General features: G+C 33.2%; 1 protein-coding gene across 2 annotated transcripts in view; it reads right to left on the reverse strand.

Moving 5' to 3' along the window:
* The window catches only part of LOC113391486 (uncharacterized), a 32,359-nt gene continuing 10,168 nt past the window's right edge, over positions 1-22,191 (reverse strand). Inside the window, exons 3-15 of one of the 2 annotated variants that reach the window (XM_026627463.2) lie at positions 20,992-21,317; positions 9,245-9,372; positions 8,331-8,503; positions 7,152-8,191; positions 6,557-6,674; positions 6,050-6,370; positions 5,676-5,783; positions 5,394-5,512; positions 4,784-4,897; positions 3,770-3,832; positions 2,873-2,963; positions 2,220-2,325; positions 1-2,021 (exon numbers count right to left, since the gene is read on the reverse strand). In XM_026627463.2, coding sequence (XP_026483248.2) covers positions 1,970-2,021; positions 2,220-2,325; positions 2,873-2,963; positions 3,770-3,832; positions 4,784-4,897; positions 5,394-5,512; positions 5,676-5,783; positions 6,050-6,370; positions 6,557-6,674; positions 7,152-8,191; positions 8,331-8,503; positions 9,245-9,372; positions 20,992-21,317 — 2,759 coding nt within the window. In that variant the 3' untranslated portion in view covers positions 1-1,969. The remainder of the gene's footprint in view (positions 2,022-2,219; positions 2,326-2,872; positions 2,964-3,769; positions 3,833-4,783; positions 4,898-5,393; positions 5,513-5,675; positions 5,784-6,049; positions 6,371-6,556; positions 6,675-7,151; positions 8,192-8,330; positions 8,504-9,244; positions 9,373-20,991; positions 21,318-22,191) is intronic. The other variant, XM_064218419.1, reaches the window with a different exon arrangement.

Raw genomic sequence — 22,191 nt, forward strand, 5'->3', positions numbered from 1 at the left:
TTTTGTAAATACACTGTTTTATTAGAAAATGAAAACAAAATTCCTTACACTACCTAAATAAGGCACGACGTGTCCAAAAAAACCGTACAGCAAGGCGGAATATATCTCAAGCGACGCAACGGATGGAATAAAAGCCTAATATTAATAACACGGCGTGTTTTGTATCACCTTTGCACACTTTGTATACGTTAGTAAAAGTTTCACATTTATACATAAACCTATATGAAGTTAAAAAATAAAAAATGTCAAATGTCGGGGAGGCTATCTTAAACACAAAAATTTATAATCTCAAAACAAGTATAAAGAAAACCCACGTATACTTCGATAAATAGACAACTAATTTTCTAATAATTTATGACAGAAATACAATAACTCAAACAGTTGAAACGATTACTTTCATATAAATCACCCGAGTTAAACGTTACTTCTCCGCCCCTGCAGGTCATAGCGTGATGTTAAGTCTATAAACAACTATTTAACACAAAGAAAGTCTTCAGCTCTAAATAGTGAAAAATATTATAAATGAGTTGGTTTGTTTGTTACGCTTTTACGTCTAAATGCTCAATTTATCAGCATGAAGTTTTTCATATACGTTGTCAGGAATACATTCGTCAATTCCCCCCCCCCCCAGCCATCTGAACTAATATAAGTATAAATTAAGTAAACAAAGTATGCAAAAGGCGATCCGTTGTGGGTATTTAAACATGATATAGACTTTAGTAAGATATATTCTGAAGCATAGTAATTTTATAGTATCAATGTGATAGGAGAGAACAGTAGGCATTATTTAGAAAGATTTTAAATTATATTTTTACACTTAAATTGATTTACATAATATACAACAATAATTTATTAGTATACATTCAGCTTTGCATTTAAATGGTTGACGATTTAAATTATATCAAGTGTTAGTACTATTTGCGTGATCAATATTTGAAAATATGTTAATATTGTGCGTGTATATACGTTTATTTTACGAAAGTGTTATTTTACATAAAATTAAATAGTTTTTCGTATATAATTGTTTTATATCTAATTCAAAAATATTTTACACGTCCCTACATGATTAACATCAATAAAAAAATGCAAAACTGTCTTATTATGAAATAAATAACTAACCCCGAAGCGTTCGTTCGTTACTACATACTAAATTTGTATACAACATAGAAATAATATCTTAATTTGTATGTCTTTGTACCAAATCTTAAATTCAGGTGAAAATTTGGAATTTTGAGCGAAATCGAAAACTAGTATAAAAAGAGAGCGTCACTTAAACACTAAGAGGGTGAAATGTTGAAACTTTTCACTGTACGAAAAGTGAATTTTCCCTACCTCAATATAATGACATATACAAAATTTTTACCCGAAAAATTTTGAATGTCTATAATACAAATTATAATCTGCAAATTTACAAAAAAAAACGTCAAAATGAATGTCAGTTGGAAGACTACATAAGCCCTTCCTGTAACTGTTTTTTTTTTTTTTATCTATACCAGGAACGTTTTTTTATTGCCAAAAGATCGACATTCCAAAAAAATCTATTTTATAATTCACTGGAAGTATATGTTGTGTAGTATAATATTTTTATTAAGTTGAAAATTTTACATAGAACAAGTTAATTTTAATTTGTAAATCAATAATCAAAATTTTATTATTTTGTAAAATGAAAATATAGGTAAAAAAGAATTAAGTTAATCACTAACATAAGTAAATATTAACAATATTGTTACTATAGATAATAATAACTGGTAATTTATTAAAATCTCAAACGGTATATCATCTAGCAACAATACTGGCAACATTGTTTCGTACATATATTACATAGAAAAAAATTACGAAAAAGGCGGTACAAATTTAAAAAATATATACCGATTTTCGTATTTCAGTCGTATTAATTTAGATAAACGTTAAATTTAAAAAATAATACATCCGGCTATATGCCCAGGAAGTTGGCACAACAGGCGCTTCGTCAGTAATGGTCCATTTCCCCCGCTGGAGCCACTGAGTATACAGATGGTGGTCTGAAACAACGATTTAATAAGTATATATAAACATATAATTCAAAATTAAATATTCAACTGAAAACATATGCGATTGTGACTATAGTAGCGAGTTTTATATGTGAAGGATAGAAACATAACATTTGTTACTAGAAATCTAGTCGAAACTCTAAAAAATGAATATTTAAGACTTGTATTATGATACCTAGAAATAGCTACCTTAAAGCTCGTCGCGGTGCGGGTAATCGAGACGGTCGGGGCAGACCAGACATGCGCGGTTCGCTGCTTGTCGCAGGTCTGGGCTGCTCCACTTGTGGGCTAATTACTGTTAATAAAAAACATGCAATTATAAATCTGTTAGGAATATTATACAAATGTTATAATAAAGTCAAAACAATTAAATTATTTAACATCATGATATGGCTTTAATTGAACCATCCCAGTGTGGATACTGTATCCATTGTACCAAAGCCTGTACCAAAATATCATATTTTTGTAGTGCTATGTTCAAATTAGAAGAGCGAGTGAGCCAGTGTAATTTCAAGGCACAAGTGTCATAAAATCATAGATCCCATCGTTGGGAGAATATAAATGACATTGTAAGTAGTCATTTGTGCATTTTGCAGTGTCTCTGTGTATAGGACTGCTTACCTAGCTTCTATTTAATTATGAATAAAAAATTACTAAATACTATATCAAAGAAATAACGCTTTGAATTCTTGTGTTAAAATTTTTGGACTATTAAGGCTATTATTAAATATTAATAATGATACCTACCAAAATATCGCGTATTTTTTAAAAATAAAACCGTACCGAGATTATTTTATTTTTGCTTTCACTAATAATGTTGTATTTTAAGAAATCTTATTTACCTGGTGCAGGTTTCTGTAGTGGCACTGACGTCGGTCTAGAAATTCGCAGTGTGGTTGATCCCGCTATCGAATACGGTCGCGTTGTAGGTGGCTAAAATATTATCATGCACCTTAGTAATACAGAAATAAAGCTTTTTGTAAGTCTTACTTTTAACGATAACCCCTTAAAAGCATTACAACGTCAATGAATTACATTACAACACTAAGCTATTTAAAACTTCATGCAATCCACAATTAAAAGCGATAAAAAGTAGTAAAAAATATATTTATATTACTTATTTTAAATTGTTTTTATTGTTTACATTATTTAATAGTAAACAAATAATGAGTCATACCACTTAATAAATTCTCAATAGCAAAAATGTAAGCATAAATGTAATATTATTATGAAAACATCGGATTGTATTTATTAGTATTATTATAATTCTGTTATTAAGAACCTAATTCTGTAGCTATTAACAAGTGGAACCTAAATATTTTACCTACCAAAGACTTTATTATTAACAATTTATTTGAAAAAAAAAATCATCAGTTGGAACAAATTTTATTGACATAATTAGAGTATTAGTCAGGTATATTCCACGAGTTTATTTCTTATTTTACTTTAGAATAAGACCAGCACTTTTGAATAATCTTATTAGATACCTATTTAAATTAGTATTTTGACATTCCGGTCCGGACCTGGACTCGGACGAAGTTCATTTCATATTTGAAAGAAGGTAGGTAGCTCACGTTATGTTAAAATATTACATTAAAAACCGAATGCAACTAAATCCACCGTTGGTGTCGTAAAACTAATATAACAGACTATGAATTGACTAAATTAAAATGGCATAAAGAATGTTTTTATAATACAATCCGATGTTACAAACGTGTAATGTAACGTTAGTAACTCACGGGCGCGTAATGGTTGCGCAAGGACACGGGCACCCCTCTCGCCGCGACCGCGCTTAGCCGCAGCTGAGCAACACACGACCTTATCACCGCGGCGTAAGGCTCGAAGCATTTGGCAAAATTATGTTAAGGGCAAAGTATGAAAGTTATCAGTTTCACTAGATATGTGAATATGTTTAGTGTTTGTTTGAACTTTGGAAAGTATTAATAAACCCTTTTCTATTTTCTTTATAAATATGTTGAAATTATCATGCATTATATAATTGACTGTTTAGTAAATAAATAAAATATAATTATCATTTGTTATGGGAATTTTGTAGAATGAACATGCCATGAGGCGAAAATGAACACTCTGTATATGAAATATACTTATGTAGCCATAAACTATATCTCGTAAAGCGTTTATAAGGAGTCTTAAAAGTTTGTCTCAAAATTGATTTGTGTTTATTACATATGCATATCAAAGTTAGAGTATATTTTGCCAAATGTTTCAAAGCCTTGTATGAAACAAACAGTATGAAAACAACACAATGAAAATACCTCAATAAAATTAGTCACAAAAGACAAAAACAATGTATTAAAAACACATACTAAATAACCATCACCTTATTAATATTACAACATATTTCAATAAAAATTTAAAAGCGCCATAAACTAATATAAAATTTCAAAATGTAACTATCTAAGCAATTAATTAAGCATATTTTTACGGCATGCCATCATCATCCTGATGATAGCCCCTCTTAGAAATACTTGTGAGTTGGTTCCGTCATCAGGTTGGTCGAGGCGTTAACAATTGATGGTATTGCCTCATTCCACTTAGTCCTAACGACACTCACGAATGAGAGTTTTAGTAGGTATGAATCACACATAGCCCAGTTCTTCTAATGCCCGGGTATCTTGAAATTAAATTGAAGACTACCCCAGCGTGGAAAAATATAGTGGCTCTATTTTACTGGGTGAAACTAGAAGGCAGTCTATGTTAAGCATGAATAAGCTAATCATGAGTTATCTTACATCTCTGGGCGCAACCAATTGGCTCTGAGGTCTCTCTCTGCGTAACGTCTCCGTTCCTTGTCGGACGAGCGCCGGGGGATTTGGTAGTGTCGGTCTCTCGGAATCGTTTTCTTTCTGCACGGTAACACATTTTCTTAAACTACATTTATAGATTTTATTTACAAATCTCTGTGTATGCAAAATACTCTTAAACCAATTTTTAAGGGCAAAATATCATCATCAAAAGGGGTTACTTTTCTCGGGGAGAAAGACTAATAGAGCGCTCTTAAACAATTTTGTGAAATTAATGAGCACTCATTATCATAGTAGGTGACAAAGATTAGTCCACGGGTTCCTCTAGTCTCCGTGAAAAAACTATTACTAAGATCCATTTCACGAAACGAGCTCTCAAAAGATAAATTCTTTCTTTCTCGCTCTTTAGTTAATGCGCGGGACCTTCCCGAGCCAAATCATCGCTTAGGATTGATCTTACATACCGGATTCGTCACTCTTATCCGCGTGTATCGACAAATGAGCCCAGTAGGTTGTTCCCTAGGAGTTCGATTCGTGGAATGGACGACACTTGGAACTAGTTTAAGTATCTCTCGATGTAGTAGCGAGGTGTTCTCACCCGGTGCGCGGGCGGCGCGCAGGGCGCGGGCGCGGTGGGCGACAGCGCGGGGTTAGAGGCGTACACGCCGCGCCGCAGCATGGAGCGGCCCGCCAGCACGCGCGCGGGGGGCGCGGGGCCTGCCACATCAACATTTACAAATCGATTACTTTATTTCACATAACATAAAAAAGCTCCCATCTTGCTAATCATTTTTTGTTATATAAATTAACAAAAAATATAAATATTTTCATTATATAATATTATTAAAAATCCAATACTTTTCTAAAAATTAACACTCACCGGGTATCCTATTGAGTTCCTTGTGTGAGCTATATTGCCTCAGTTTCGATGTTGGTAAGCTTGTTTTCCTCGGAACGGCTGAGGGGGGTGCCATCACACCATATGGACCTAAAATAAAACAAATTGTAATGAAAGGGACAATTTTAAATATAAAATATATATAACAATAATGAGCTGCTTTTGTAAAAAAAAATCAAATGTGTTCCGTTAGTATAGATTTATAAAATAATAAAATAGGCAACTCTCGAACTCTAACTATAATAAAAACTGATGGCATATCTTTAATATCTATGGTAGAAACCTTATCAAATGTACCGATTAAACCTAACCTTTATAAAAAAAAGTTACATGTAATATATCGCCTTTGTACTTACCACCTTCCGTGGGAGAAATTCGACTAGGGGGCGATCTCTGCACCGGGATGGGCATAGACATTTTCTTCTCGGGACTTGTTTTAGGAGCTAATATATCCCTCTTGGCTGATGTCTTCTTGACCATAGTCGCAGTATTTATGACTGTCGCGTTCATGTTGTAAGTTCTTTCCATATCGGAACCTGCGCTTGGAGCTTTCGCTACTGTGTATGATTTGTCTTCCAACATATCGTATATCGGCGATATTGTTGTGTGAAGGTTTAAGAGTTCGTTTTTAGCTCCCTTTTTGAAGGACATTAGGGGTGTTGACGCAACTTGGATACCTGAAATTAAATGAAATGTCAAATTAAAAAAAAAAAAGATTACTTATGCGACAAAATTGTACTCAAAATATCTAGATACATACTACCCACTTGTTAGAATCTACAATCCAAACTGGTGGTAGATTTACATTTTATCTTGTAAAATTATTCAACTTTAATAAATCATTGCTATAACAGTCTACTTACGTGGATCAGCAGAGCTCTCGGGCACGCTTTCTGGCGGACTACTCGAACTGAACGTGCACGTGTCGGTCCCCGTGCTTTCACTCGACCCGACCATCGCGCGCTCTTGAAAACCCCATTCCTACAAAACATTAATAATTCTTAACACACTATATTTTATCTATGCAGATATAACTTCTAGAAACTCTTTATTTAGCCGATAAAATTTTGCTCATTAAATTTTATTGCAGACGAGTTAACGATCTGCCGTTTTAAACGTAATCGGGCGATTAAATAATAGTATAAAACGGTAATTTAGTTTTACAGTATCTTCCTGGGAGATCAGAGGATTGAACACGAATCTATGAACCAAAGATAGTGGGTTTAATTTAATGTGCTTAATGTATTCTTATTAATCATCTCGAACTCTACGATATAAAAAAAACATAAGACCGGCAAGTGTCGAATGAAAATCTGGCACTCGAATCCATCAGCCCTCTTTGAAACGGCTTTAGTCTAATACAGTAGGACTTTTACAGAATATTACTTGTAATTTTAACACTTTTTCAAATATCGCTATAATAAAATTTATTAAAATAACAGGCTAATTCAGACTTACTTCTTGTTGCAACGTTCTATCACTCGAATCGATAAGGTTCAAAGTCGCAGAATTGATATCGATCATATTGTTATCGTCCGAGTTCACGTACACAACAGTCGTGTCCATAGCGCTCGCCTTCGGAGATACTTTCTTGAACGTCGCATTCCTCTTCGGCGTTTCCCTTGCGGGTCTCTCTTCGTCCTGTTTATCGTAGTTCATCGCTCTTCGTCTCGAAAGCAACTCTGATGCGTTCTCCATGCTCTTTTGAGGGACTGTTATTGTTTGATTCGGTAGTTGTATTGTCTTTATCGGAGATACGTCTCCTTGATTCGGCTTCTCGGGGTCACTCGGTAGCGCCTTTCGGGCCAATGAGAGCTTTTGCCTGGCCTGTATTATTTCATTCAGCTCCTGTTTATCCAATGTGACGTTGAGACTGCTTTTGCCCGAATCGATCGGTTTTTGCATACCCATATCTTTATAGAACGTATCGTCGCATTTAAACTTTGCATTTACATTCTCCTTCTCCGCGACGCTGTCTCTTTTGAACTTATTGTTAGAGTAGTGCAGCGTTATTGTCTCGCTCATTTCCCCGTTTGGCTTTGATTTCGGTAAATTTCTCACTGACTGCGGAACGCCTAATGTATTATCACAATTTTCGTTTAGGACCTTAACCGTATCTATTTGACAGGCCTCTTCGCGCGCTTTTGTATAACTCTCAGAGTTCTTGATCGAGTCTCGCTTGGTGAAACTATTGTATAGCTGACATCTTGGTCTAGCCGATAGGAGTCTTTCCGATTGTTCTAGATGTGTAAAGGTTGCGGAACTAAATATATTAGGTTCAACGTTATCTGGTTTTGGTTTTGATGTGTTGGAAACGACGTAGGAGGAATTGACAGAACTGACGAGGCTCGGTGGTAGAGAGTCCATTAAGCTGTCATTGTCTGGATATGTGGTTTGTGAGAGGAAGCTCGTGCTCATATCCTTTTCGTCTAAAATACTTAGTGTCATACTGGTCATCATTGGATCGATACTATCGCGACCGACTGATGTTGGGAGACCTAAAATTTTATTGAAAACATTAAGAAATCCGTTAAGTTTACAAATACCCTAAAACTCACTTTATTATTTTTTATAGATTTTTTGTAATGAGTGAAAATAAATATTCCCGCATTTAATATTGTAATTGTAATTTCTTACCTGAATCCCTTTGAGAGATCGATTTCCTGCTATCCAGCGACTCGGCGTTGAAATTTCCAGAATTTTCCATCACAAGAGACGATACCAAGCTCGGCGGAGACATGCGCATGAGTGACTCACCACTCTGATACATGTTCAAACTCCCGCTTTCATGCATTATGTTCAACATTCCTCTGAAAATGTTAAATTTATTCTATCATTGAGAAAAATATAATTTTTCTTAATTCTTCCTAAGCTTCTTCTTAAGCATTATTGTTATACCTTTAAGACAAGATAAGAGTTTATCCTGAATCACCGATTTAGCAACGCACAGCTTTTAAATGTACACTTGAAATTTAGAAGAGAACTTCTAAATTCAATAATGTAAAATTCTAACAATAAAGTATTTTAGGGGATTTATTTTTAAGTTATCTGGAACTTAAAACTTGTTTGAAACCATAGACGAAGACACTATGTATTTTAGAAATTATATTAATAAATATAAATATACTATGTACCACACAGTATAGCACTGTATGGCGTATTGTCAGAGGAAAGCTGGTTTGTTCTTCGCGGCGCGCTTTCACGGGTTTTTATAATACCGATGCTAAGTCATCTTGAATAATTGACTGAAAGTGTATGAACTATTGTTTTATTTGATTTATTTTGTGGTAATTATATTCATTATATTTTATACAGACATCCATTGTACAGTAATGAAAGTAGATTTCGGTATTATATCCAGAATTGAAAATGTATTTGCTCGTTATAAATATTATCATTGTTACATTAGAGAATTTCTGAATATATATATCTTTATATATGTGTATTTGTACTAAGAAATGGAACTCCAGAAACATAACTGGTTCCAATGCAAGTCAAGACTTAAGTTAACTTAGACATAGTATGTAAAGCGGACAAACAATTCTACTTACTTGTTGAACGTGTTATGAATATTGTGGGCCGGCTGCGACAGATCAATGTTGATGGCCTTGAACGGCACGTGTTCAGACGACAGCCTCTCCGAGACATCTGATGCTAGCGTCACATCTAAATCTTCTAACTGAAATATTAAAAAAAAACACATGAATATGCATCCTTTGGGGCGATTTCTATTATTATTTGCTTGAAATTAGTAGTTTAATTAACAATAGAAATTTCGAGGTTAAAGTTTTCATGGACTTTTTCTGGATCGTAATCATTGTATGCCATGTCGTCTTCCTTATGTTATTTATCTGAAATTCTTGACTCCTAGGTAAGTATTAGACCAGCCTGTTTTCTTAGGATGTCTTCCAGAACCTCCTAGTGACCTGAGATTCTAGATTCCTAGACAAGTATAGTGTTGGTATCACCTGTCTGTTCATTTAGGTTGTAGTCCAAACAACCCTGGTATCTAAATGGTATCTTAAAGTTTGTTCGCTTTCATAAATATATTAAAATGTCAATAAAATACTTGAAAATACATTTCCGTGTCATTGAACTACTGTGATCTTAAATTGTACAAGAGCGTTAAAGTATAAAAAAAGGAAACCTGATGAAATTCGTCAAGACGAAATTCGCGTAACAAGAAATACAATACGTTCATTGAAATTGAAAGTGTTCGGCGGCCACGACATCGAATTTATAACGGCATAAAAATATATGAATGGAAATACACGGACAAATTGAAGTAAGAGTTAGTAGGTACGTAATGTATGCGTTGATCAATGCCACGAATATAAATTGATGTACTTATTTATTTTCTTTCATAAGATTTTTTTGGAACAAACTAGACCTACAAATCCTTAATAATAACATTAAATTATAACAGCAATAATATTCAATAAAGTTGATTTATTCCATGTTCATGTGTCTGCGTGAAAAAATATATACTTTGTTTTATAGATAATAATTAAACATAAAATATCACTTGGTTTCTCTCAAGTGAATTCGATTTCTCGTCGACATCAATTTGTCTGTCCGTTACTCATAATTCAAACTATCTCAATCTGTCAAAATCGCTTAACAGAAATGCCACATCCCACTCGTAATCATATATATGTTACTGTAAAAGCTCGAACTAAGGTAAATATTAAGATTTTCCAGTAAAACCTAAGATTTACCAACATGAGTTGATATTTGGAAGTATTTATTATAAAGGGACGACTTTTTCGGACTTTTACCATTCCAATTCAGTACATGCTATAGTAATTAAATAACTAACCTAACCTATTTAAATTATTTTCATTTCGGATATTATTTTATAACACGTTATGACATGATTTTTTTCAACGTTTACCGTGCCTTACATGTAAATCTTAAGATTTACTAAGTGAATGGTGGCAAAAGTTCGAATCGCAAACCGTTTTGGGCATTTACCATTAAGAATTGGTAATAATATAATACATACATTACGTGTGTATTTAAACATTTTCATTGAAAATTTTTACAATAACGGAGTTAATAATTATATCATTATAAAATACAGTTAAATTCTAGAAGACATTTAGACTAAATTGGCAAAAAACAAATTGAACAAAACTATTGCTAAATTCAATCCTCGCTTAAATTTTAAAACAACTTTAGACGTTAGAATTGTAATGACGAAATATGTTCGCCATTTTGTTAAAGGCATTCATAGAACAACAGAATTTCAAAAATCTGCAAAGATAAATTACCAAATATTTCATTACATATCATTTACAATATCAATTTTCGTTAAGAGTTGCACAAAACGTAAACAAGAGAATGTCATAATAACCTCATTTTAAATAAGTATTCGTTCAAATTACATAAACATTAGTATGCCCAACTGTATCATATATAGAAATTATAAATTGGACTCTCCTTAACCGGAAGTTGGCGCACACGTGTGGAGTTAAAGTGACCTTGACTTGATGCAGCAGTCAAGAGCGTCTTCAACGAAAACGTTTACGGTAAAAAGCATCTTAAAATGCAATGTATAATTCATTTTAAACTAGCCAACTTTGCACCAAATTCTTTAGACTTTTAAGGTCCCAGGCTCCTATGTCAATTTTCATTCCGATCGGTACAGTGATTTAGGCGTGATGAGGCAATGAACAAACTGATTTGGTTACTTTGCCAAATTTTATATTACATACAATTATAATAATTTTATTCTTTAGCAAAGTATAAATAATGTTTATAGTGTAAATATACATAAAATGACTTAACGTGTCATAACTATTTTAATAGATTTGACCTTGTATATTTTGTTAACAAATACAGTTAAATTGAACCGTACACAAATAATAACAAATAGTTTAACAACTAAAACCCGAAGTAAAAATCGCGCTTATTAGAACAGTATGCTGTGATTCTTCAGATACATATTACCAAAAATCAAATTAATTATATTCTTATTATTAATTATATATATTGCAAAGTTCTTATTGCGAAATGAGAGGGCATTTGATACCCAACATAGCACGTTCCAACATCAGCATGAACACAGGACCTTATGTCCTTTAAAGCAAGGAGTATTGAATTTAGAGTAACGTAATAATTTTAACGATATCCAATGTGTCGAATTATGATAATTAGTTTAGAAGTTATACGGAAATACATGCACAAACATACCGGCAGAAACCATGCACATGGTAATCGGGTAAAAATATATCTAACTGCTGTATATTATATAAACGCTTCGATTACCGTTCGAATCACGAAATATTTGTAAAATATAGGAAGTCATTCAAAAATGACCGTTTCGTAAATAAGACGATTTATTTTTAGCTAGGCATCGCTGTAACGGTCGAAGAGACGTTTTAAACGTAGATCCGACCCATATATTGAAAATAAAAGTGATCTTCACGAAGCGAGATAATTGTTGCGTCTACAGTCTACACACCGTCTATGTGATAATAATATCTTGTTTGTAAGCAACACAGATCGTAAAATGTTTACTCTTGGCACTGAATATATGTTGTTGAATAATATTGAATTGAAATATACTTTATTGTACACCACAAACGACACGAAACACACAGAAAAAAAAAGTAAAACAAAATTAGTAAAATACAACAACGAAAAATATTATATTCTAACTTGCGTCATAACATGTTGAATCGATCTCGCTCGTAATAAGTATTTGACTTAAGTACCTACGCAAAGGGATTGGGGTCACTTCTTACCAATATCTTTAAAACCACTTTTTAGACTTAAGATATTTTACTTTAGTACTAAGTCGAGGATAATGGATTCCAATACTAAAATCTGAAAAAAATCTGCTTATTATGCATGTTGAAATGTTTATGTTGTTGTAAAATTTATATCTTTGTGTTGTACTATAAATAATAATTATTTTTTGTAACATTTTGACCATCACCACGCCACGAACCTTGGGAACTAAGATATTATGTCCCTTGTGCCTGTAGTTACACTGACTCACTGACCCAAACCGGAATACAACATTCCTAAGTATTGCTGATGGCAGCAGAATATGTGATGAGTGGTTGAACAAAGGCATTGCCTTTGTAAGATAGTGAAGGATCAATATATCATAAAGGAGTATATATTGCCGAAGAAAAATATATAAATATTATTGACATTAAACTTTCGAATTGCTATCATTAAAAACGAGAATTATTTCAAATCAATTATGTTCGCCGATTTACAAAATAGAATAAGTAAAAAAATGAAATCAATCAATAAACAAAAATTGCTCAAGGAAATTACATCATCGTCACCGACAGCTTCAATTTCCTGTATTTGCTCTACGAACTTGTGATACGTTTATTTATCACAACAAAAATACAATGAAAAACATATTGAAAACGGAAACAAAATACTTTTTTTAATAGGCTTAAGATTACATTTTAAGACGTCACAGACGTTAATTAATAATCATATGTACTCAAAATAAATTGATTTACTTTGAGAATATTGCTTAGAATAACATATGCAGATTATTTAACCGTAGAGACAAACATAGTGTAATAAAAAAAAAGTAAGGCGTGCACTAGGCAAGATAAATGTTCACCGCGTGACGTCATATTAAGGGAGTCACGCATTATAGCATTAGCGATCTTTTTAAAATTTAACTCATTGATAAAATAAGTTTTATAAATGAAATTTCAACAAGTTCATAGAAATACCAATACGATTCACATATACTATTAATAACGCTGCCTTCTGGTTTCGTCTGTCGTGCAGGCAATTTTAAAGTATAAAGTGATAGCTTACTAAATTTTATATGTATAAATGTTACTGTAAAAGCTCGAACTAAGGTAAATCTTAGGATTTTCCAGTAAAACCTAAGATTTACCGACATGAGTTGGTAAATGTAAGTATTTATTATAAAGGGACGACTTTTTCAGACTTTTACCATTCCAACCTAACCTAACATGTAAATAATGGTAAAAGTTCGAATCCCAAAGTTTTATGGACATTTACCATTCATAATCGGTAAATCTTAGGTTTTACTGGAAAATCTTAAGATTTACCGTAGTTCAAGCTTTTACAGTAACGTATATATGAAATAACGTAAGTTATTTGATGAAACCAAACGTGAAGACGAGTTTCATTGAAATATTCAAATAATGAACAGACAGTATGTCGTGGTGTCCGTTATTATTATATAATAACAAAATATATGATACGCAGAGACGGAGAGTGCGAACAACACATAGATATCACTGTCACTTTGTTTCCACATTTGAAAACACCGTGAGGAAACATGCAAATGTGCGATGATATTCTGCCGAATTTGGATCAATCTTCGATGGTACGTGGTAGAAAAAGATCCAAACCCCTTTAATACAAGACTTTTGCCAAGTTTGACAACCATACTTTAGCCAAAAATATATTATTCCTTGAAATCCTTTCCATCAGATTCGTGATTTAATATTAAAATCTTCTTTGATAAATTAGCGGTTTTCCTAGACCAGCTGAGTATCGCTCTAAGTTTATCGTACCTCATTATTATTCAGCGAATATAAATAAATCAAACGCGAGTATCGTTTACGCAACGCTATACTAAGAATAATATTTCACGTAGGAATTAATATCTTTCCCTTTGCGGTGAGCTGTTACTCGAATTACGTGTAACGAGACTAGAAGGAAATGTAATTTATGACTTGCTGGCTATCCCTCCTTTTATCGCAACGGAAAAAGAAGGGGTTACATTAGTACAATACATTTATTTTTATTTTATGTAATGAACTTTATTGGCCAACGAATATATTATAGTTACCACAAATATTGTATAGTTGGGGCAAAAGTTGGTCTCATTGCGTGAAAGGAATATCTAGCATAGAATATTTGAGGAAACTCTACTTATATTATAAATGCGTAATTTATTCAAACACGAAAAAATGGCTGGACGGATCTAGATTAAATTTGGAATAGACATAGGCCCCCGAGCACCTGTTGGCTATCACCAAGACACACGCGGACGAAGCCACCAGCGGAAGCTAGTTAAAAATAAATGAATCGCCTTATATATGCATGAAACGTGCAGTTGGGGACTTTCCTGAAGATATACTCAAGAAGTAAAATCTGGTAACGCGTCGAAAAAAATAGCGGCCATCTGTTGACGACTAAGTAAACTCACACTAGTAAAGTATTATGACGTTTTTCAAGTGTCAAGCGTAATAAAGTTGACTCGTCGGTTTATATATTTATTTATAAATGAGAAATAAACTCTTCGAATCTATATAAGATTGTATCGAATTCCAATCCCATATAAGATAGGGTCTTATTATAAATATATTTTCAAAAGCAGCCCGGTGTAATAGAATTGGTATTGTTATACTTCCAAGTCTATGAAAACGTGTGTTACAGGTGTAAAGCTGGTTCTGCTGGTACTGTCATCCCGTTCTAATCAGATAGCTGTCTCATCGCACTATTAGCAAAGCGATTGCACCTGTGTGCACATTTGGGCACTATACGTACTCAGACATATTACATAGTAATTGGCTCATCTCCATTAAGAATAGCCGACATAACCGAAATTCGGTCACGAGGTGGTTATTATTATTATCTAAACGCCCTTTCAAAAAAGTAATGTTATACAATGACGTTTAAATGATTATATTCATTAAGTGATTTTATTTTTGAAATGCATATATATTAAATAATTATTTACATTTGTGTGTTTACGTACTGTATAAAAAATACAAAATACAAATTAATTAATTTTCTTTATTCGTTGAATCGAATATCGTTTCTATAATTATGGTTAAAGTATTAAGTATATAACCAATACGATATTCAACATATGATGTAAGCACTAAACGAAACTAGGTTGATACGAACAGATAGACAATCAGTTAAATTTACGAGCTATAAAAAGATCAGCGTTACCAAGTCGTCTGTAACGGTATCAATGAAGGGGCATTAATTACGCGTGACGGACAGATCCGAGATCCGATCGATTATAATGAGATTATCAGCTAAATACTTATCGAATTTCACAATGACTTAAAAAACTTTGAATATAATAATATAGTTAAAAATTTTGAGACCGACCTACACATTTCATCTTTGTAATCTGCTATATTATGTACTAGAACTACTTCTGTTAGAATTCACTTCGTAACTCACTCGTGAAATGTTGACAACCGATTTACACGGATACGTAGTTTTGATGGATATGTTTTTATGACTATTATTATTAATATTGCATATCACATTTTAACTTTTCAAGCTCATTTTCTGCGGTGAGTTTCGAGTTTCTTTTTACCAAATACATATAAAGTTCTTGATTAATATTCCTTATTATATCACTGTCCCAAATAATATATATAATAAAATAATGAATATAATTTTAAAACCAAATTTACCAATATAAAAAATCGCCGTTTTTACGAACACCACATGTTCTAGATCGCGACCAATGACATCTTGTCAATTCAAGGTCAAAATTATTAATTAATCTTCCATGCATTTGCCATAGCCGAGATAGCACAGTGGTTAGAACGCTTGCATCCATCGATGATTGCGGGTTCAAACCCAGGCGAACACCACTGAATTTTCATATGCTTAATTTGTTTTTATAATTCATCTCGTGCTCGGCGGTTAAGGAAAACATCGTGGGAAAACCTGCATGTGTCTAATTTCAACGAAATTCTGCCACATATATATCCACCAACCCGCATTGGAGCAGCGTGGTGGAATATGCTCCAAACCTTCTCCTCAAAGGGCGAGGAGGCCTTAGCCCAGCAGTGGGAAATTTACAGGCTGTTAATATTGTTGTATGCTGTTGCGTTTGCCATTGCAATCGTATATAGAACAAACACTAATAATTACAGGATAAGTTGGTTTTATCGAGTTTTTTTATTGAATCCCGCAATAGTAGTAAGTCGTAACGGACTCATTTAAAAACATTTTTAATACTTTAAAAAGTAATCCAATGTCATGGCTACGAGTAAATTATGCCAAATTTAACACGATTTCGTTCAATGGTTTAAGCGCAATAGAATAACAAAGATACAAAATAAAAACATTGCACATTGTATAACACAAGAAGTACGTATAAGCTTAAGAGGACAGTCCTTGCGGAACGCCTAAATAGCGCTTACTGTTTTCGAAATATCTTAAAACTGGAGCATTGATTATGGATGAAAAAAAACATTCAGTATCTTAATACATAGATCTCAAGTTTCACCGCATGATATTTATAAAATTTGTATTAATAACTCAGTAAATTCATCGTCAACATCACTCCAAACACTGAAATCGACCTTTTCTATTATCATTTTTTAAGCTATTTAGCTGCTAGTTTATACATGTATTTTTGGTTAAATGGGGACACAAAAGTGTAAATAATAAGTTCACCGTGTTAAATTTCTATTATATCACATAATATTGTAGTAATTTTTATTTAAATATTGCTTACTTTTTGGCATTCTTCGTCCATACTTTTTAGTATGGAGAAAATCATTTGACGGTTTTGACTTATTATTCGACATCGCTGTCAATAAATTTTCAGTCCCTCCCCAGATCTCAAGGTGGGAGCACGTTAGTTTTTATTTCGAGCCGAGTCTTATAATTTCGCGAATCGTCTACGCACACATAGACAAGTTAGCATAAGGGTGGGGCGCGAGTGTCGTGGGATGCAATTGTTAATTTTTACTTTTCAAGATTTATCGACTATTAGTCAAGTCACATATTATTAAGTTAGTTCTTTGATAAATAAATATTTTTGTAATAATTAATAAAAATTTAACGATTTTAATTGGCTTTTTAATTACCCTGTATGAATCTACCCCATGGCGTACGAATTTACCGCATTTACTGTACGAACGTACCCCTACCATACCCATACGTGGGGTACATTCGTACAATTATTTTATGTAGAAAAAAGCCTATAACCCTTTAACCTTTTGTCATAATAGTTTTGGAGTTTTTTGTAACAAACTATAATATATTTGTTACACTTAAGCACATAAACTAGGTAAATACGACAATTAATCACATCGTAAAAAAATAAAATCTGAAAAGTGTACGAAGGGTAGCTTTTCCCCTAATGTCGAATTAAAAGTACAAAATTGTAAGGATGAACATAGTGAATACCCGAATGAACCTGAATGTAATGTAATTTTTGCACTATCCTGCTTATTTTTTTCTCTTAATATGAAATTTTAAACAAACGCCAACTCATACCCAAACTCATGTCGTTTAGTTCGTCTGCTTAATTCCAAATTATTTAAATGCTTAATTAAAATAGTGCATAGTGCTAAGCAAAAACGGTTGATATACATTCCATTTTGTACTGATGCTATACTTAGTTAGTACCTTTCATGACCAGATACCGTCAGCGGGCCGCCCCCCTGATTTTTGTGTAATATAAAATAATTTTAATTGACTTGTTTAACCAAGAAGATTTATGTCTTTAGTTTTTAGTTAATTAAAAAAAACTGATTAATATTTACCTCCATTATTTTTATTTATAAAATTTAAGTAAGTGATTATTTAATGTGTCTTAACGCCCTAATTCGTTATACCTACCAACCTTAAAATATCCAGAAAATAATAATTTAGTTAGAGGAGAGCAGTAGAATCAATAAAAATCATAATGTATATGAGACATCTTAATGCACTCTGACCGCACCCTATGCTAACAAATAATTTATAATTGTGTTTGCGAGTGACAACCTTATAGCTAATACATTACTCATAAATAAATGTATTTTTATAAATCCTACGTTATGAACGCGCAATGAAAATTTAATTTATTCGTTGCAACGAAAACAAGCAACTAATTGTCTAGGGGGTGCGTACGATACACTGCACAATGCAAGTGTATTATTGGAAAGTACCTATGTGTGTGTTCTAAAATAAATTCCCACGCTTACAAACTATGCTCTTAATACGTACAGCTTATTATTACAAATTTCTCCGCACTGACTCCGCAAAGTTAATATCAATAAATCCTGGGGTTAGTCATTTGTATAACAAAATTCCGCAGATAATATTAAATTTTCATTTTAATTAATTGTAATCGTTTGTTAAAAACATTAATATATAAGGCATATTATTCAACACGAGGTTATATAGGTTATTACATCAGCTATGTGCCGGTCAAAATCGGTCCAGACTTTCCAGAGATTAGCCGAAACAAACAGACAGATAGCAGACAAAAATTATAAAAAATATTATTTTGATAAATGTACCGTGTATACATACATATGCATTTAGTAAAAAACGGTTAGTTTAATATTACAAACAGACACTCCCATTTTAATATATGTATGTATAGATAAAAGAGCGTGGAATAAGTACTTGTTGACTTTCAGGTAGAGTATATTATATAAATTCAATTGAATTTGACATAGCTTTGTATTTTAAAATGTTGGAAAAGAATAAGTACTAACTCGTCTCACTCGGTATAGTTCTATAGACGCTTGTAAAGGGCTACTTGAATAAAGTATTAATTTTTTATTTTTACTCCGACAAGAGATCGCTAACAACATTTACATTGATATTGATTGTACAAGAGTATTACAATCATTTTTATTTAATTTATCAATTCTTTAATGGCTCAATAACATTGTACCAATTTAGTTTTAGTGTAAACTGTGGATCATTGAAGATTGTTATAAAAATGAAGTTAAATATGTTAATTAATATTTACAATAACTAAACTTCAAACAAGCAATAAAACGCTTATTTAAAACTATATACATAGAAGCGATCACCTACTAGATCACTTTCTAAAACGTTACGACAAATGGAACATAGCAAAGCTAAATTGTGACGTCATAATAAACCGTGACGTAAACGTAAAAGAATAAAACATAATACCGTATTTAATTACGTAGTAAGTATTAAATTCTCGTTACATAAATTTGGAGATCTATATCATTATATGAACTACCTTATTATAATGTTACTTTGTTAAAGCGTACGACCTTCCCCTACATTTAAGGTTCAAGGTCACGGTCGTGTAAACAAAGTGAACTCATTTATTTTACAACAATAATGTTATTGATCGGCTAGTACATACATGTCCACAATGCCGACGCTAATGAATTTGCTACCAGAAATGTCGATGCAGAAGAATAAATATTTAATACATAAATTATTGTTCGTATGTTTTTGACGCGGTGAAGGCAATGATGACAGATTTCAATACAATGTATCCATGTCTTAATATTGCTGGGGTAAAGCCATTTCTCCCATTGAGGGAAGGTTTAGAGCTATGTACACTACGTAATTGCTCGAATACGGTTTGGTGGGTACACGTGCGGCAGATTTTAATTAAAATTAGACAAATGTAGATTTCCTCACGATGTTTTCCTTCACCGCCGAGCACGAAATTAATTTGAAATTATTTTGAAATTCAGTGGTGCTTGCCTGGGTTTGAGCCCTCATAGGTTAAGATGCACACGTTCTAATCACTGAACCATCTCGGCCAATCCCAATCTTGCCTATCAAGAGTAGTAGTACTATTATGTAAGAATGAACTCGAAAGATACCATTGATAGGATATTTGCATCAAAATAGCGTATTACTGTAAGTCAGTTTTGCACTAATTTCACAAGTGAGATACTTCTACCTACTTCGTATAGGTATTCGTTTTTACAACCGTGCTGGTAGTTGTAGAACATTTGTCCATACAACTGAAACCAAAATTATAAGCCGAACCATACACAATGAATGCTCTACCAACATGGGATCAAATATAATATTTCTTGTGTCTGTAGCTGGCTCATGGCTGGCACATTCGCACTTAAAACCAGATCACTTTTTTTTTGTATCTTGATTGAAGTAGTGCTGTTGGCCCTACTGGCCTTTACAGCGTCACCGAACGTTGGGGCGAGTGTTAAAACTCTGCCTTAAGGTGAACCCTTTTGGGCTCGAGAGTGACGTTCGTCCTGAGGGTGTCTCCTATGAGATCGCACCTCGGCTCAGAAAGTAGTCGGTGGGGTAACCATATCACGATGATACAGGCCATTAAATACTAGAATAAATGTGTTGGTAGTACCCTCCCAGCCCCTAGGGCCTAGGACCTTGCTCCCTTTGCAACGACTTCAAATTAACCGATTAGATCATGTTTGTAAATAACTATAGTTCATTTGTAATAATGTTATACGTACAATACAAATTATTAAGCACATAGTTGGATTTATAGAACGTATTATTTTTAATGTCGTTTTTCATTTGTTTTGTAACATTTCTATAATAAATAACACTTCACATGCGCCAACGGTAAATACTACATTACCAAAATAATTACCTGCGGGTCGTCGTCTTGCGCCAAGCTCCTCCTCTTCATAGCGTACTCCTTGATCACGTGACTGTTATCCGAATTCGTATCAACATTAAAAGTTTTCAGTCTTATCATGGGATTTATTGGACCCAATGGGTTGCTATACTTATTGTATGTCAGATACTTGTTCGCGGACTGGTTGAACGACTGGTTGTGGGATTGGTGGAGCGACATTGAATGCGGGCTCGAAGTTACTTCAACTATACTCTGGATGCTCGGTCTTTGCATCCTTTTCTTTGGTTTGACGTAGGTCCTAGAGTCAAATTTGTGCTTATCGGGCATGGCCACGTCATCTAAAACAAACGTAAATTTTAATTAAATAATTATAAGACAAAAGTGTTGGTAGGGATACAACAAGCATCTGGGTATGTACCACTAATTCATTAGAAATTGTACCGGCAAACAGCACTACTTAGAATTCTTGTGTACCGGTTGGATGGGTGAGTTAGCCAGTGTAAATGCCTGGGCACTTTGCTGCCAATGGTTTGTGGCGCCCGTCTGCATATATTATAAGACGCGTTTTTTCCTTAATAGTTTCCATCAAAGAACATCTTTTACGTGTATATATTTTCGCGATTGGATTATATAATTATTATTTTTACAATGAAACTAGACTTCAATTGAGATCACACGGAAGATAACCAAATGCAAAGGTGAATGAACTCGCTCAATTTACAAGAAGCCGTAAGACGTACGTCGTAAATGGATTTTGTTCTGTCTTATCAAATACCCATACGGTTTATATTTAATTGAACACCGGTCTTTAGGTATAAACGCTGAGAAAATAATGAAAATTGCCTTAGTAAAGTTTTATATAATATATTACATAAATTACAATATTTACTAATCCAAAAATTGTTCATAATGGAATAATGTAGCGATTAAAAGAAAACACTATTTTATGAACGATGTTTTTAAATAATTAATTGGGCAAAGCAACACTGAACCCATTCGAATTTCGAAATGATCATTCGGAACAAAAGGAGGAGGACAACATCTTGCCGTACATTGAATGGAGGATTTATTTAAATATGGCAAATATTCGACAGGATCGCTGAAGATGGACTTATAAATATTCTCTAATTGAACCATGCTGTGCAGAAACGTTTCACCCCACAGTAACACTAACAAAAAAATTAAGATTGAACAGAAAACCAAGCGTGACTT

The sequence above is a fragment of the Vanessa tameamea genome, chromosome 22 (genome assembly GCF_037043105.1).
Source record: "Vanessa tameamea isolate UH-Manoa-2023 chromosome 22, ilVanTame1 primary haplotype, whole genome shotgun sequence".
NCBI lineage: Eukaryota > Metazoa > Arthropoda > Insecta > Lepidoptera > Nymphalidae > Vanessa > Vanessa tameamea.